The 15,603-nt window shown below is 32.6% G+C and overlaps 1 protein-coding gene and 1 long non-coding RNA gene across 2 annotated transcripts; both read left to right on the plus strand.

Moving 5' to 3' along the window:
• The first annotated feature begins 16 nt into the window (after positions 1–16).
• On the plus strand, positions 17–2,846 carry LOC143264453 (uncharacterized). The gene is made up of 2 exons (XR_013038173.1): positions 17–224; positions 2,015–2,846. It is a non-coding gene; the product is annotated as an uncharacterized LOC143264453 (long non-coding RNA).
• Positions 2,847–7,245: 4,399 nt separating this feature from the next.
• On the plus strand, positions 7,246–15,477 carry ogre (optic ganglion reduced). The gene is made up of 4 exons (XM_003703016.3): positions 7,246–8,488; positions 10,224–10,331; positions 11,414–11,569; positions 12,152–15,477. The coding sequence occupies exons 1-4, from the start codon at positions 8,240–8,242 to the stop codon at positions 12,722–12,724; spliced, it is 1,086 nt and encodes a 361-aa protein (XP_003703064.1). The 5' UTR covers positions 7,246–8,239; the 3' UTR covers positions 12,725–15,477.
• Positions 15,478–15,603: the final 126 nt, after the last annotated feature.

Below are 15,603 nucleotides of genomic sequence, written 5' to 3' on the forward strand. Positions count from 1 at the left end.
AATGCGAAAATTACAGAAACGCTTCAGTAAGGAACAAGTTGAAACCAACTATGTTACGAGTCAGCGCGGAATAAAATAAATCAGCAACTCATTTATCTGGTGTAATATATCATGGAATTAATTATCCTATCAGTATAATAACCGATTTCACCCGGACATATTGGACGAAATCTACCGTGCTACGAGGAAAACAGAGAAGAGACAGATATTGCGAGGCAAAACGCGTACGTTCGTTCGAATTCAGAGTATTTTAAATACATTGGTTTTATATTTTACATACGTGACATTTAAGGCTTTCTATTACATAACTTCATTAATAATGATTAAATAATTACTCGTTATTTCAAGAATTATCATTATTTTATTTCTTCATTGCTTTTCCTAACTGTTTATTATTTTACACTGTGGAATACATATTATTATTGCACATTTCAACGTTATGATTAATACCTTTATTATTGGGACAAAAATAAGTACATACGTAATTTTACTTTATTGAAAATGGCAATTGCAAATTTCAATAAAAATTCAATGTTTCTAAGTCAAAATAGTTTACCAATTTCAGTCGATTTTAAATAATCTATCAATTTTATTGAATTTGTTAAAATTTGTTTTAAAATTGTAGACATAATTTTGCAATGAAAATCTTAGAGGCCTAAGTAATCACTGTTCAAATGACAGGTGCAGATGATAGAATGACAAGGTGCAATATTAACTCTAATAACAATATTAGTATCTTTGGTTTTGACACTATTTCTACCATGATTCTGTTTATACCTATTTCGACCAAAAGGTGTCTTTTGACATCTTCTCGTTTGAATGCAAATAATTACCAAAACCGTTGGGGTTTTCAATTATCAGTTAAATGTAGGTAATTTGAGGAATATATTTATTGATACATTGATGTGTTTTTATTAGAGACTATTTAATTAGGTTGTAAATTCTAACTTAATTCATCAATCTACAAAATATAAATATAGCGATGTACACTAAAATGCAACATGACGGGAAATAAATGAATATCAAAGTTATGCCGCAACTCCTGTATTTTCCGTTACAACTGAAATCGGGATTTTCTAATCTCATTATAATTGATATGATGCTAAAATGGAGTTGATATTTATATGTAAAATGGTTTAAAATTAGCCACTGTCAAATCCTGAAGATGGCAAAAGATCTCATGATAGAAATAAGTATACCATATGAAAAGTCAAAACATCAATTATGAAGAAATGATTCAATTTCGAGAATAATTTTAAATTAAAATTTGAAACGTGTCTTTTGACATCTGTTGTTAGAAATAATTTCAAATAAAAGCCCGTGGAATTCATTTCAATTGTACATCTTTGTCTATACTAATACCAACTGTTTAGTAACAAGTGCGTCTATAGACTAGGTGCCTCACGCAAATTCAAATGCGTATTTAAAATTCAGAGTACCTACTGTAAACATACAGAAGAGATGTAGAAATTTTAAAGTCGTTCTAAACGATTACACGTGTCTGAAACTATAGAAAACATTACCAATTACGGTTATTGTTGATTTCACGATGACTGACGTTAATGACAACCAAGTATTATCGTTAACAACGAGTTATAGAGCTTTTAACATGGTCCTACTCAATTCTATGTGTCAAAAATGATAGAAAACGATACTAAAACACGGTTTTTTTATCGATTTAACGACTATCGACGTTGATGAGGTTGCTGTAATCAGATTGCCGCTAAAATCTATACAGCAAAAGGGAGTCTCACGAGTCTATTCTCAAAATTTCAAGCTAAGTACTAAACTTTGCGTCCATTGCATGATATAGACAAACGAAAAAATTCAAATCAACTTGTCCGAGGAGCCACACTACGTTTGACAAAAATAAAAAAATAATTAAAGGAAAATAATGATCGACATAGTGCGATGTACAAACTCTAACAACACCAATTTGCTAGAAAATAACCTGACACTGAAAGTACGTAGTGCCCTTGCGTATCCTATAGTAAAATGCCTATTGTTTCTGCAGTAACTTAATATACTGGCGTTCAACATGATCCTGAACAAATGGTGGAGGTCGAGGGATGCTGGTATTTCCGTTCCATGGGGTGAAACGCAGTCCTTTCAAGTTGCGTGCATCTGGTCACGTATTCAAACGCAGTAAGCCTTGCTTCGTGAAACGACAAAACGAAGGATTGGAACGTGAAAGGAGGAACATGAAATTGCTGATATCGATTGCATAATTCCATGCGCGTTCCTGCTCTACAAGTTTCGCACACGAATTTATACTTTTGTCATTGGCCGACAATGTGACTAAACAAACGGAGGCTGGGACTAAATATTCATAAACGATAACCCTCTCGAAATATGAATTATATTTTTATAAAAAGCAAAAATGGAGCAAATCTTAGTATTGCCTATGATATATATAGATTTTTGTTCATCAGTAAACAATGATATACAAACAATCTTTTACACTTAATGTATTAAATCCACAATAATAAGAACAACTTTATTAACATCACAGCATACAAGTACTACTACATGAAACATTAATAAAACTTACTAAAAACATCACAAAAACTACTATTGTATAATATTGTGGCCATTAATGCATCAACGGGGGTGCGAAATTAAATAAATAAATAAAAAAATATGTAATTAATATTAATTATAAGCCTTATCAAATCATGCTTTTGTAATACTAAATTTGAAAGACATGAGCATGCAAAAATGTTCTGATACAAATGCTCCAATTACAATTACTCGAAGTATTCTTATTAATTTGTGCAAGAAAAAGCTTAGAAAACTAAAATCGCTGTAATAAAAATTGTAACAAATAAATATAACAGTAATGAATACTTCGAACTTACAATTAGTCTTTTTTGTAATAAACTCATCTTCAGTTTTCAAAGGATAATATTTTTCCAGCATATCGCACACAATACTGAACCAAATTCAATAAGCATAATACACCTCTCCTCGTTTACACAGCTTCAGGTTTAGAGCAGTGGAAATAGAAATATGTACTTATCTTTTTAGTTCAGTTTACTTTTGAACAATGCAAACAGAAGCATAGAACCTTGTAACTATTTGATTTTACATAGATTTGGATGAAATATAGTCAATGAAAAATTAAAAACAGCAAAATACTTTTTATTTTAATAAAAATTCAAATTGCATATTGCTTTTCGACATAGAAAAAATATATGTATATTCAAACATATATAGTTAGACATGTATTTGTATATGTATGTATATTTTTACATCTGCTTATAACTTTAGTGAAAATAAAAATTGTAATTGTAAAAATTACAAACTTGACTGTAAACATTTCTCATTTAATTTTAAATATTACAAATTTTATAACAGCATATTTTGAAATGAAAAATACAATTTATTTTATGTTGAATAAAAAACATGGAGCGCTCAGATGGCGCGAAATTTGAAAATGTTTTGTCCCTAGAGGGTAATACAGAAATTTACGTACAAAATGTGCTACTACTATTAAATTGGAAGTCTTCACAGTTGTAGGTGCTGTAATAATTCTACATCTAACAATAAGACCGTTAATATTAAGCAAAGAAAAAATCAAGTGCAAATAAATCTGACGAACGTGTTAGTCATTAGGCCGCGATTCGGTACAACTGTGCTGATAACACGTTCTTCGAAAGTCGCATTCAGATAATTTCAAATTATTCGGAAGTTACGTCTAAAAATATATTTTCTTTCCTACTAATTCCGGTAAAGTTCCGTGCAAAAGATATGCATATCTTTCTGATGTCAAAATTTTATGATAAAAACGTATTCCAATAAGGTGATCGTTCAAGAGCGTACTTTAATATTTGCATTAGGAAGATAATAATGATGAAAAAGAATGATATTGTTACGTTTAAAAATTCTTAGTTCATCAAAATTAAAAATAATCTATTTATTTTATTAATAAAAAGAAGTATGTTTGATATTTTCATTATTTTCGTTGTACATTACTAACATGTTTTTTAACATTAGTTGAAAACAATATTTTGATTTTAACTTTGCATTTACACAATTTTTTAACAAACAATAAAAATTTATAGTTATCCTGTGTACTGGTTCATATATTTCTGGTACTTTTAATTAGTTTGAATTATCTCTACCTCGAAAGATACAAAAAAGAAGATATTTTAGAAGGAAATTATTAGATTAAAAAAGAGGGAATATTCAGGTATAATATTAAAAAAATAAAGTGTTTATAGAATATTTTAAATTCAAAAGAAGGACGTTTCGTACAGTAATATGAAATATTTTCAAAGTATCTCTTTCACGTTATATCCCATTACTTTTTTTACTTTTTTCTAAAGAAATTAGTTTATATAACGAAAAGAATATACAATTGTATAGAAAGAAACTGCATTTGTATTTCTATTTTCAACAAAATTTATATATTTGTGTGTAGATCGATTTTCTGGAATATTTTATATAATAGTAATAGGACATCGACAAGATTAAAAGTTCGAGATATTTTACGTAACAATTTGCAGTATTTCAAGAATTTTTTATTTCTTCAATACTGTGTCCTCATACTTTATTTGGAATATTTTGAAGAATTTATCGATGTAAAAAAAGACATCAAGTTGGGTTAAAAAAAAACATACGTCACCTCAACATTCTTCATCTAAACAGAATATGTATTTCTGTCGAAACACAGTAAGTTTTATTTGAAATACTTTTTTGAATGAATAGTCTGAAAGATAAACGTTTGAAGATTAAAATGGGTCACCCTGTACATACATCATCTACTGTTACACAATAAAACTGGGATTTATTAGACATTTGCTCTCACTCTATTAGTAACGCTTTCAAGATTGATCTTTAATTCGCCTTGTATAAAAAAAGTTATTCTTCATGTATGAGTAGTAACGATAAGTGTGAAGAAATAGCATGACTTAACATTATCCTACATTTATAGTCTAGCTTCTAATCAGAAAATATTCCAAGAAAAAATTTGAACTTTCACGAGATGAGTAACAAAGTACAATTTTAATTTACAAATATGTTGTAACGACGTTAAGAACATTAGCGTAAATATTGAACGTTTAACATCTTATAGCTTCTTTGCACAGATTCGACTTGAAAAATATTATCCGAAGAAAAGAACCTGAAGATCTTTTAGTTTATTAAATATTTTAGAGCCTAGCAGATAATTCTTTACGTTTACGTACGATAAATGTCGTTTGACAAGCTTATTTTTAGTTTCCTTCGGTCTATTTACATTAGAGATCAAAGTTAAAACTGCACAAAGTTTAGTCGTCGATGAACTGTATTTTTTTAGATTCAGATACTCGAACTCGTCAGATCAAAGTTCTGAGAACAATATTTTCATTGAGAGACCACAAGGCAGCTCCAGTGTTTGATTCTTTTAGTGACCTCAGCATTCAATTGAATTTAACGATCGAATTAAAGCGATTTACTTTCATTACGATATGGTGCATGATGGAGAGGTTGAGCAGAAGAGGAAAGGAGAAAGAAGTGAGCAGAATAACGGTAGTAAGATAATGGCGGACCCAAGGCGCTTTAAATCATCGATACGAATGTTCTTATTTCCAGCATTCTTCGAGAAGAATAAGTAAAAGTACATATATTTCAGTGAATCTTACGGTTGTGCTATGAAATAGAAATCGAATCTTTAAAACGATATCTCTCTTTAGTCTCATTCCAATGTTTCTTATTTTTTTCAATAATTTTGGTATTTACTCAAAAATATAAGATCGAAAAAAAAATACATAAAAATATATGTTACATACATTTCGAAAATGTATTTATACATATATATTATTAAAATATTTTATATTTTTAAAAATATTACAATAATATTTATATATATTTCTATGTCCAGAAATACACTGATTTATTATTTGTTTAACCTCAAACTTCAAAACAATATAAACGTTGATAAAAATATCGAAGTCTACGACATTATTTACTTTATTCCAAGCATCTTAAGAATGTACAGTATTGGACAAAAGTATTATGCACAAATACAGGTTCGGCTCGATGAAGACTCTGTACAATATATATTCTTCTATTTTGATTTTGTAATTGTACAAATGTTTTACATTCATAGTTCATCGCACATTTAATACATACAATTTAAGCTGTATTAAAAAAAAAAAATAGTATTTTATTCAATAATACCTAGCAAAAGTTGACGTGCACTGATTGGAAATTTTAATACAAAAATATTTAAAGAACTATATACTTTTGTATAGATTTTATTTGCGTCGTTGTGATATGTATTGTAGGAATATTTAAAGTAGAACGATTATTTATTTTCACGATGAATTCAATACATAAAAAATATTTTATAAAAAACTTTTATTTTTAATATTAACATTTTTTTCTTTTTATAAAAAAATGGTATCTTTATGTATATTTTTAGTATAGTTTACAAGAAAAACGTCAATTTATTAAAATTAAAAAATTAGAAAATGATTCATAGAAATAATTGTTCATTTATTGATATCAGACAATAATTTCCTTAAATTAACACTTTCAATGTATTATTTAACCTTAAATCACTGCATATACTTCACAGTTGAAAATAAATTACAATAGTAAATAAATAAACAAAGAAATACTCATAAATAATGTTAAAGTCATTAACTTTTTATCCGATTAGATATCAACATAAATTAAAAAAAAATTGAACAAAATATAATATAAAATAAAATATTTAAGAATAAATAATTTCACTGATTTATTTATTTTAATATTAAATATATGCAATGTTTAATACGTGTACAAATAATGTAGAATTTTTTAATCGACACAAGCGCTTAAAAGTCAGTATTATACAGATGAAATCAGTACGAATAAGCATTGTAACTAAAATGCAGTCGTTTCTAGCGTGCCAGCGTGTAACGCCCTTAAGTTCAACTCGTAGAGATAGTCTGCAGTTTGCTACAATAAGTGTATCTTTTTCTAGTTGTGTAAAATGTCTCTCCCCAGAAAAAACACAGCAAATAAAATCAGCAGATGCTGCAGTACGTAAAAAGAGTAATTGAATTTGTAGAAATAAATCAATTAAGAATATAGAAGAAACTAAATTCTACGAAGAACGTTAACTATCGTTGCAGGAGCACATACTATGGAAACAGGGTATGGAGCGTATCGCAGCATACACAAAGGGGGGGAGTTGAACAGCCGTCGGTCCCCCACCGTTACGATCCCCACCTGCTGGGCCCTCTCCTACTCGTTTCGACTACGGCAGTCCCCCTAGCAAGATCGAAAGAGGTTCCCTCTCACCCCTCGGTTGAACAACAAGCCACTGACTACTCTCGTCAGTCGACGTTGAAGACTGCTACGTACATACGTGTATATGCCGACACAATTCGGTGTTGGCTCGCAACCCGTTCGTACGATCTGTCTGCACGATATCGAGAGAAAAAGTGCCGCGCAGAGCAGAAGAAAGAGAAGGAGAAGCAGGAGTAGGAGGAGGAGGAGGAGGAGAAAGGGGGAGCCCTAAACGCCAAGAGAGTTCGGTCCGGCTGTTGCACAATTTTGTGTCAGGCTGTGTTTCTCCGGTGAAATCCTTCGGCCGATAGAGGGAATAACAGGATTGACAGTGAGCTTCGTGTCTTCGACAACGAAGCAGAGAACGCGCGATTTTTTGAACATCGAGAAAACGTCTCCCCCTCCTCGTTCCATGTACGTTCGATCTGCGTCGCGCGTTTGTTTATCGAGATTCGACTGAACGTAGTCGCGCGTACAATCAATCGATCGGCGAAAGATGGTAAAAGGACACGTGTGTTTCGTCGTCGCATCGTAACAGAGTTGAAACTCCTGGCGGTGTGGACAGCCGTGCAGAAAAGCGTAGAAGGCGAACCGTTCGCGATCTCGTTTAACGCGGTTCGGTGACCAATCGCGGCGCGCTCTCTTCACCCCGAAAAAAGAATAAGAAACAGCGACTGGAGGAGGAGTAGGGCGGAAGCAAAGGAAGAAGGACGCCAAAGGAGAAGGAGAAGGAGAAACAGGAGAAAAGGAAAAGAGGGAGGCACGCCGCGTGGACACAGCCGTACGGTCGTCGTGTGTCTGTTTCGTTTCGTTTCGTTTCGTTTTACCGCTTTTCGAGCGGAGCCGCGGTAAATGAGGGCCCGCGAAAGTTCCAGTTGATACGATTTTCTTCGTGACAAATTTCGCCACGTGGATTGTCGTCGTGTGAAGCTGGGGAAAACTTGATTGTAAACAACGATCATCGAAGAAAAACACAATCATGTATAAACTACTAGGGGGTCTTGGCACGTTCCTGAAATGGCAGGAGATCACGACGGATTCGATGGTGTTCCGGTTGCACAACCACTTTACGACGGTGCTACTTTTCACGTGTTCGATGGTGATCACGGCCACCCAATACGTTGGTAATCCGATCTCCTGTATCGTTCAAGGTTTACCAACTCACCCTGTCAACACTTACTGCTGGATAACGTCTACGTTTACTATGCCGGATGCATTTAATCGGCAGGTGGGTAATCGCGTCTACCGATTGTGCCCCTAGATTTTGAACTTGGATCTACGCTTGGTCACCAAGCTCGTCCTTCGAACCACCTGTCTCTAGCTTCGAGAAGCTCATCCATGAAACAGATTATGACATGCTCTGCAGTTCACTGATAATTATATAAAAAGTTTATGCCGAATAATCAGCATTTTCACGCTTTTTTAAATAAGTTTTAACTTCTTGCTAATTTCTGTTTTACAATGCAATTTTTTACGTGAGAATTTTTTTACTCGGTTTTTAAGAAAGCATGTATTATTAGCGACGTGTTTCCATATTTTTTAAATACATTTATTATTTCTATAATTATTTATCATATGTACTAATTTAAATCGTAAGACGTAATACGTATTTCTTTTACAGTCGACCGAATTTAAATTTGTAATATACGCAATCACATTTATTTTACTGAATTTAATCCTTTCCCGATAAACATATCTTTTTATGCTTTAATAAACTGGATTGTTCTTGAATCACTACGCTACTTTTCAAAATATCTGGAAAAGTCTGAAAAGTCTTAAATTAACAATTTTTTATTACAAAATAAATAATACGGAGGAAAATAAGTTTTACCATCTACGATCCAAATTGGTTACGAACGGTTAGAACTAGAATCTCAATAAAATTATGTCTGATAAGAATTACGCATATAAATAAGTTCTGTTTATTTAAAATTTGTCTTTGATAATAATGAGACTGTTACTCGACCGTGATAAGTATTTTATAATGATAGTATAAGACATGATTGACAGCAAGTAATAAGAAAGCATAAAACGACGAAATAGCCTCGGGTTACCAAGGTTATCTGAAGTCTTTTTCTGGTCGTTTGGTGTAATTCCTCTCACTATTGTATTGTATATGGTTAAATTTTTTAATAAATAAATTCTTTACCTACTTATTCAGAATTCAGAGGGTTGCATCGTAAACATTCATTGTGAACATTTTTTAAAAGAGCTAACGTAAATATAACTAAGCACTAATGGAATTCCAAACAGTCAACTCAACCAAAATGGGCGTAATTGCATTTACCATGTACAGTGTGGGTAAAGCATTTGAAGCTGCAATACCCTTTTAATTATAGCACAAGGACGCCATTTTAAATTCCCCTAAACTAAAAAACTATAAAAGAGGTATTATGTGAGTTAATCTAAAAAAAGGAAGATAATTTACTTTACAGTTTTAGAAATAAAGAGAACTTAAAAAAAAGAATCGTCAGTAGTTTGCAATCGATAAATATTCATTTACCTGCTTTGTATTGCTGGATATTTTACTTTGCATCAAAACAAAATTTGTATACTAACAATTTTTAATATTTTACATAAGTACGAAAATCAAATCAAAACTGAATAAATTAAATATAATAAAAAAAATTTACTAAAATTTCTTTGTTATATTTCTCATTGTATTAACTTTTGAATTTGATACAACCAGTACTAATTTTTCAACGAAAATTAAATCTGAAATCGAAGAAAAATTATGCATGTATTTTAGATAACCAATTTCCCGCCAAATCGTGCGAGTAACCTGAGACATTCTGAACGATTAAACGGCGGTAAAAAATGACTGCATCGTCTGAATGCACGAACCGTTTATAAATAAGTACGGGAAGTGGACGATAAATACACGATATAGCGATATAGATATATAAATTTAATCGAGTACACCTGCACATTATCCTATTGTTGACGAGTCTGTTTGTTATCAGGTCGGTCTCGAAGTGGCGCATCCAGGAGTGTCGAACGACTTCGGCGACGTGGACGCCAGGAAATACTATACTTACTACCAGTGGGTGTGCTTCGTATTATTCTTCCAGGTAAAGGCTCGTTTATCGGTAATCTTGTACGCGCGATAGATAAGCCCGAGACAGCTGCACTTTTGGTTTAGGTTTTTGTTACCTCTGACTGTTCTCGACTTTCCGTATTGGATATCCGAAACTGTGGTTCGCGCGAATGCACGAGCGCGAAAGATTCAGCGTTTCACGTTGCTGATTATCTGAATTCGCCTTTTCCTTCTGTTTCTGTTCGAGAAATTGCTTCGGTGCTCGTTTTCGATCTATTTGATCCTGAATGAAGGGCTGTTGGTAACAGCATGCGTTATGATTGCTGATATGGTTAGAAAGGATTCATTGTAAATGACGACCAGATGTATTTGGAAAAGGAATTGATTACAAATGGCGACTGAGTGTACTTGAACGCGTATAAAAAGTTTTGATGTTAGATTGTAACATGAACCTATACTGAAATAGAAACTTTGCATTGCAAAAAAAAGAGACAACTACATGTTTAGTAATACGTTATATACTTTAACAGAAATGGAATAATATTCTACAAAATTTCATTAAAAAAAAATGGTTACAAATTTATAGTAAAATGTAAACTTTTTAATATAATTTTAAATACAAATAGATGTAAATTTTAATTTACTTTGGAAGTACTATGTTCTAAAAATACAAGGGTAGTTTTAGTGTTGATGGTGCAATTGGATAGCAATAATCTAAATAAAAAAATAAACAGAAGATTGATTGACTAAATGAATTCAGCAGAAAAATCTATTCATCGAACATGACTTTGTGCCCTTTATTTTAAATTTCATTAACATACAGAAATATTCATAGTTAGTTGTCCATGGAATACTCTTGTAGAAAAGACAAGAATGCACAACTCTATTTAAAATATCAGAATTGAAATTTATTTGATGATGTCACAAATTATGTGACTGAAGCATATTGCACATTCTTTTCATATTCATAGAGTGATCTATTTCAGTTACTAGGCACTTGGTATATTCATGTAGTGTGTCTAGTGCTAAATGTCCCTGTTATAGTTATTGTATGTTCTCATCTTTGTTGAACTTTCCATGGTTAAATTAAACACGTATGTGTGTCACATTCAACAGGCATTGCTGTGCTATGTACCACAATGGCTTTGGAACATGTGGGAGGGCGGTTTGATTAGTGCATTGGTCATGGGCATGAATCACGGCCTGGATAAAGAAGAAAACATTCAGAAAAAGAAGTCCGTATTAATGGACTATCTGTTGAATCACATCAGGGTGAGTATCATGATTCAATTACGTTTTACTTGATATTAAATTTAATTTTGCAAAATCATAGTCGCCGCTTCGTTTCAACCGACTCATCATATCTAGTCACCTAGATACTGCATAGTTTATAGACTTCCTGTATTTCCGTAATAGAACTAAAGTAGTATAACTAAGTAATAGAAAATAATAGAATGATGCATAATGTTGAGAGTATCTCGATTAACAATTGAACTCATAGCTAACCTAAACCTAATCAAATTTAAAGAACTCATTTTAAATCGGGTAAAGTGAAATCTATTTTAACCTGATCTAGTCTAACTTAGAAACGATGTAGACTCAACTTCAGAGATGATATTTCTTACAAGGAACTATCCACACAATGCAGGAATTCTCGAGTTCTAATGCAATGACTACTTATGTGTTAAGATCGTTCACATAGATCCGTCAATTGTTGTATGTATCATATAGAGAAATCTTAGCTAGGGGAAAGAACGAAAGAATAAGAAAGAACGGTTGAGACGATTCGGTTAGATCCAATTTAACCTCGTTGAATCCAATTTATGCCAATTCACCGATCGTTTGTTCTTTCAGACTCACAACATGTACGTGTACCGATACTTCATCTGCGAAGCCCTTTGCCTGGTGAATATTTTCATGCAATTGTACCTGATGAATCGGTTTTTCGACGGAGAGTTCCTTAGCTACGGGCTGCGTGTGCTGCAATTTTCGGATGTACCGCAGGAGGAGCGTGTGGACCCCATGGTTTATGTGTTTCCTCGCGTCACAAAATGTCTCTTCTACAAGTATGGTGCTTCGGGAACGATACAGCAACACGATTCCCTCTGCATTCTTCCACTGAATATCGTCAACGAGAAGACATACATCTTCATCTGGTTTTGGTTCACCATTTTATCCGTCTTGTTGCTGGGTCTGATGGTGTACAGAGCCGCCATCATTTTTGCTCCAGCAGTAAGGCCGAGATTGCTACATCTTTCTTCCCGGCTATTGTCTATAGAAACTTGCTACAGTATCAGCAGAAAGATTGATCTCGGCGATTGGTGGCTCCTCTACGTTCTGTCATCCAACATGGATTCATTGATCTACAGGGACTTCCTACAGGAACTCACTAAAAAGATGGGCGATAGGCAGTCGCCTGCAGCTTAGATTCATACGTTTTTATAAAAGAATTTTTGTTAGAAAGGCTGGACTGATTCGCTGAGGTTCATCGTTGGAAGGCAGGTTCATTGCCTTTAGTTGACCTCCTTCTGGGAATTAATGGAGGAGGACATTGACCACTGTCTGCGTGGAAATCATCGTGTTACGAGAATTATTGATAGAAATATTTTCATAGGTAGCGCCTTCAGAGAACAATTGCTATGTATGACTGATGCATGTGTGCGGACACGCGATGGCATTCGATTCTGTTTGTATGGAAGAGTGTGGTTGCATGCGAGTGAATGAGCGCGTGCGAGTGCGAGTTATCGTTTTTTCAACGATTATTCCAAGAACCATCTTTCTTTTTTATTCTTGATTAGTGTTCGTTCTCCAAAGCAACAGATCTATTTTATTGCAAGAAGTATTGCTCAAAGTAAATCGAATGCGTTTCGTTTATCTGTTTCTATGATAGAGCGATAGAGGAAGTTTCGAGGCGGTGAGGATCTTAGCATACGAATACCTTTTACTATGCAACGTTTTTCTATTATGAAGTCATCTCGACTTTTAAACTATCCTATCGTGACTGTAATATGCGCTGTCGCAAGAAATGCTCTCAGACATTCCTGTGTAGTGTATACAACTTCACTGAATGATTATTCTTTCTAAGTTGCCAACGACACTTTTTCTTATGGATATATTAGTTCTCAAATGTAATTTACGTTAAAATATCGCGGTTAAGTAATTAGTTGCAAAGAATGCATATCAATTTTTATTGTAATTTAGAGATACGCTTTGTATTCATTGTTAAGTTGATCGGAAAGTTCTTTTTTTTAAATGAAAACAAGTTAGCTGTTTTAGAATACATTTTTTAATCTTTTATTTAATATTATCATTATTATTGTCACCTTCCATCATCTATTTGGCAACTTGTGTATTACAATATTCTTTCAGTGCTTAATTATTAAGCATTGCTTATTTAAATCAGTGTAGAGTGTGAAGTCTGAATCGTCCAATGGAGGTTATGTATTGGAGTATGAACAAGTAATACTTTACTTGAAGACGCAAATAAACATCAGATTTAATGCGACTTTTTGGATCTGCAATTTATTTATCTGAGTTTTCAAGTATTTTATTCCTACTTCAATACTCATTCCTGATAGAATATCCCAGTTCAGTTTAGTCAACTTTTATCAAGTTCTTAGCACATTCAATCCCGAATTGGCAGCTGGAGCTCAGCCGCGATAAGGCGAACTTGTAAATTAACACGTTCAGGACCAGACGTTGCTTAAGTAGCATTAGCGAGATTCGAAAGCGGTTGCAAAATCACTCAAGTGACAGAACATGAAATCTGATCTCGATTTGGGAGATCAACTTGAAACGCCAAGTTGTAAACAAAAACATGTTTCATGTAATGTTAATATGTTTTATACATTATGTCGAAATGTATTTCTAAAGCAGGATATAATCCATGGTTTTGGTCACCGTCATTAAAACCGCAATGGTCCTGCGCGTGTTAATACTTTTTTCCCGAAGGTTGTAAATCTATCTCTTATGAGACGAATCTTAGATTCTGATAGCATAGATCTATTCCAGATTGTGTGTTTTCAAATGAAGTTTTGAACAATGTCTAGCACCCATAGTAGACCATGAATAGTCTTCCAAGGAAGAAAAGTTCATATTATTTGAAAAAATTAAAAAGCAATAGCAAGTTTAAGACTGCATACTGGTTTAAAATTTCATTGTACAAATTACATGGACATTTCATTAAATTTGTTTGTTGGGTTGTGGTTCAAACAAACAATTTTATATTCTCTGTAAATCGTGCCTTTGATATTAAGATGTCACGACATCATTAGGACTGAATGTGTTAACGATGCGTAGATATATGACTATTGTCATGGTGGAATACAACTATTTTTCTATTTGCATGTTTTACAATTTCCATTTGACATGTTTACTGATTACAAGAAATGACTGAAGAAATTTCAAAAGAAACGACTCGTTAAGAAATACACGAACTATCTGTGATTTGTGAAAATTTCGAAAAGAATTGTAGATGTTCTAAAATTGATATTAGAACTTTCCGATCAACTTAATATTTACCCATGTGTGTTCCATCGACAAATAAATGTTGTCAGAGAAGACTTGTACGAAAATATCACAGATCTTTCTTTTTAACGTGTATATCCGTTGTTTCTTAATTAATTTCTGGTGTATGTATCAATATATAAATTTATGACCGTTAAACCGATTGTGTATCGTGTATAATGCATGTTTCCTATTGGAAAGTAAGAGAAAAGTTCAACCGAATTTTAACGGTACTACAATATTAATTGTTTATTATTAGCTACAATCAGTAATGTTTTATACCGATATGAATATTATTCGAATATTACGAGTGTTCGTGCAATTTATGCATCTATTGTTTCTTTTCTTGATATTCATTTGTGGTAGAACAACAAACATTACCGCAATTACTACTTGGTGACAAGCCAAGAATGGTTTTAGTTATACCTGTCTCGATATCGGTCTTGTGTTATAAACTATATCTCATAAATCGCTGATCGTATAAGTATAGGAAACTTGAAACTTAGGTTAACATTTGCAATTCAATGCTTTCAAAGTTTACAGACACTTCCTATTAGTAGCTGATGGCATCATAAAAGACATTGAAAGTATACTGTAATTCTAAGACGTTATGCTTCTTCTTTAGTATTATTATAAGAGTATTTAAAAATAAAAGTTTCCTATTTAAAAAGAAACCTGAATTATTAATTTAAATTACAAAAAGCAGTTATACAAACGCAATGTTTATGAATGAAATTTCATGAAAATTTTGTAAATAAAAAACTGAATAATTTTTCATCTATACTTGACCATTTCATATT

This window comes from Megachile rotundata, chromosome 5, assembly GCF_050947335.1.
Source record: "Megachile rotundata isolate GNS110a chromosome 5, iyMegRotu1, whole genome shotgun sequence".
Lineage (NCBI taxonomy): Eukaryota > Metazoa > Arthropoda > Insecta > Hymenoptera > Megachilidae > Megachile > Megachile rotundata.

What these genes read in the sequence shown, in the direction of transcription:
- ogre (XM_003703016.3), top strand. Translation starts at nt 8,240, where the DNA reads ATGTATAAACTACTAGGGGGTCTTGGCACGTTCCTGAAATGGCAGGAG. An exon ending in GCTTCGTATTATTCTTCCAG is followed by an intron (nt 10,332 to 11,413) that starts GTAAAGGCTCGT and finishes CACATTCAACAG; the next exon opens with GCATTGCTGTGCTATGTACC. An exon ending in ATCTGTTGAATCACATCAGG is followed by an intron (nt 11,570 to 12,151) that starts GTGAGTATCATG and finishes TTGTTCTTTCAG; the next exon opens with ACTCACAACATGTACGTGTA.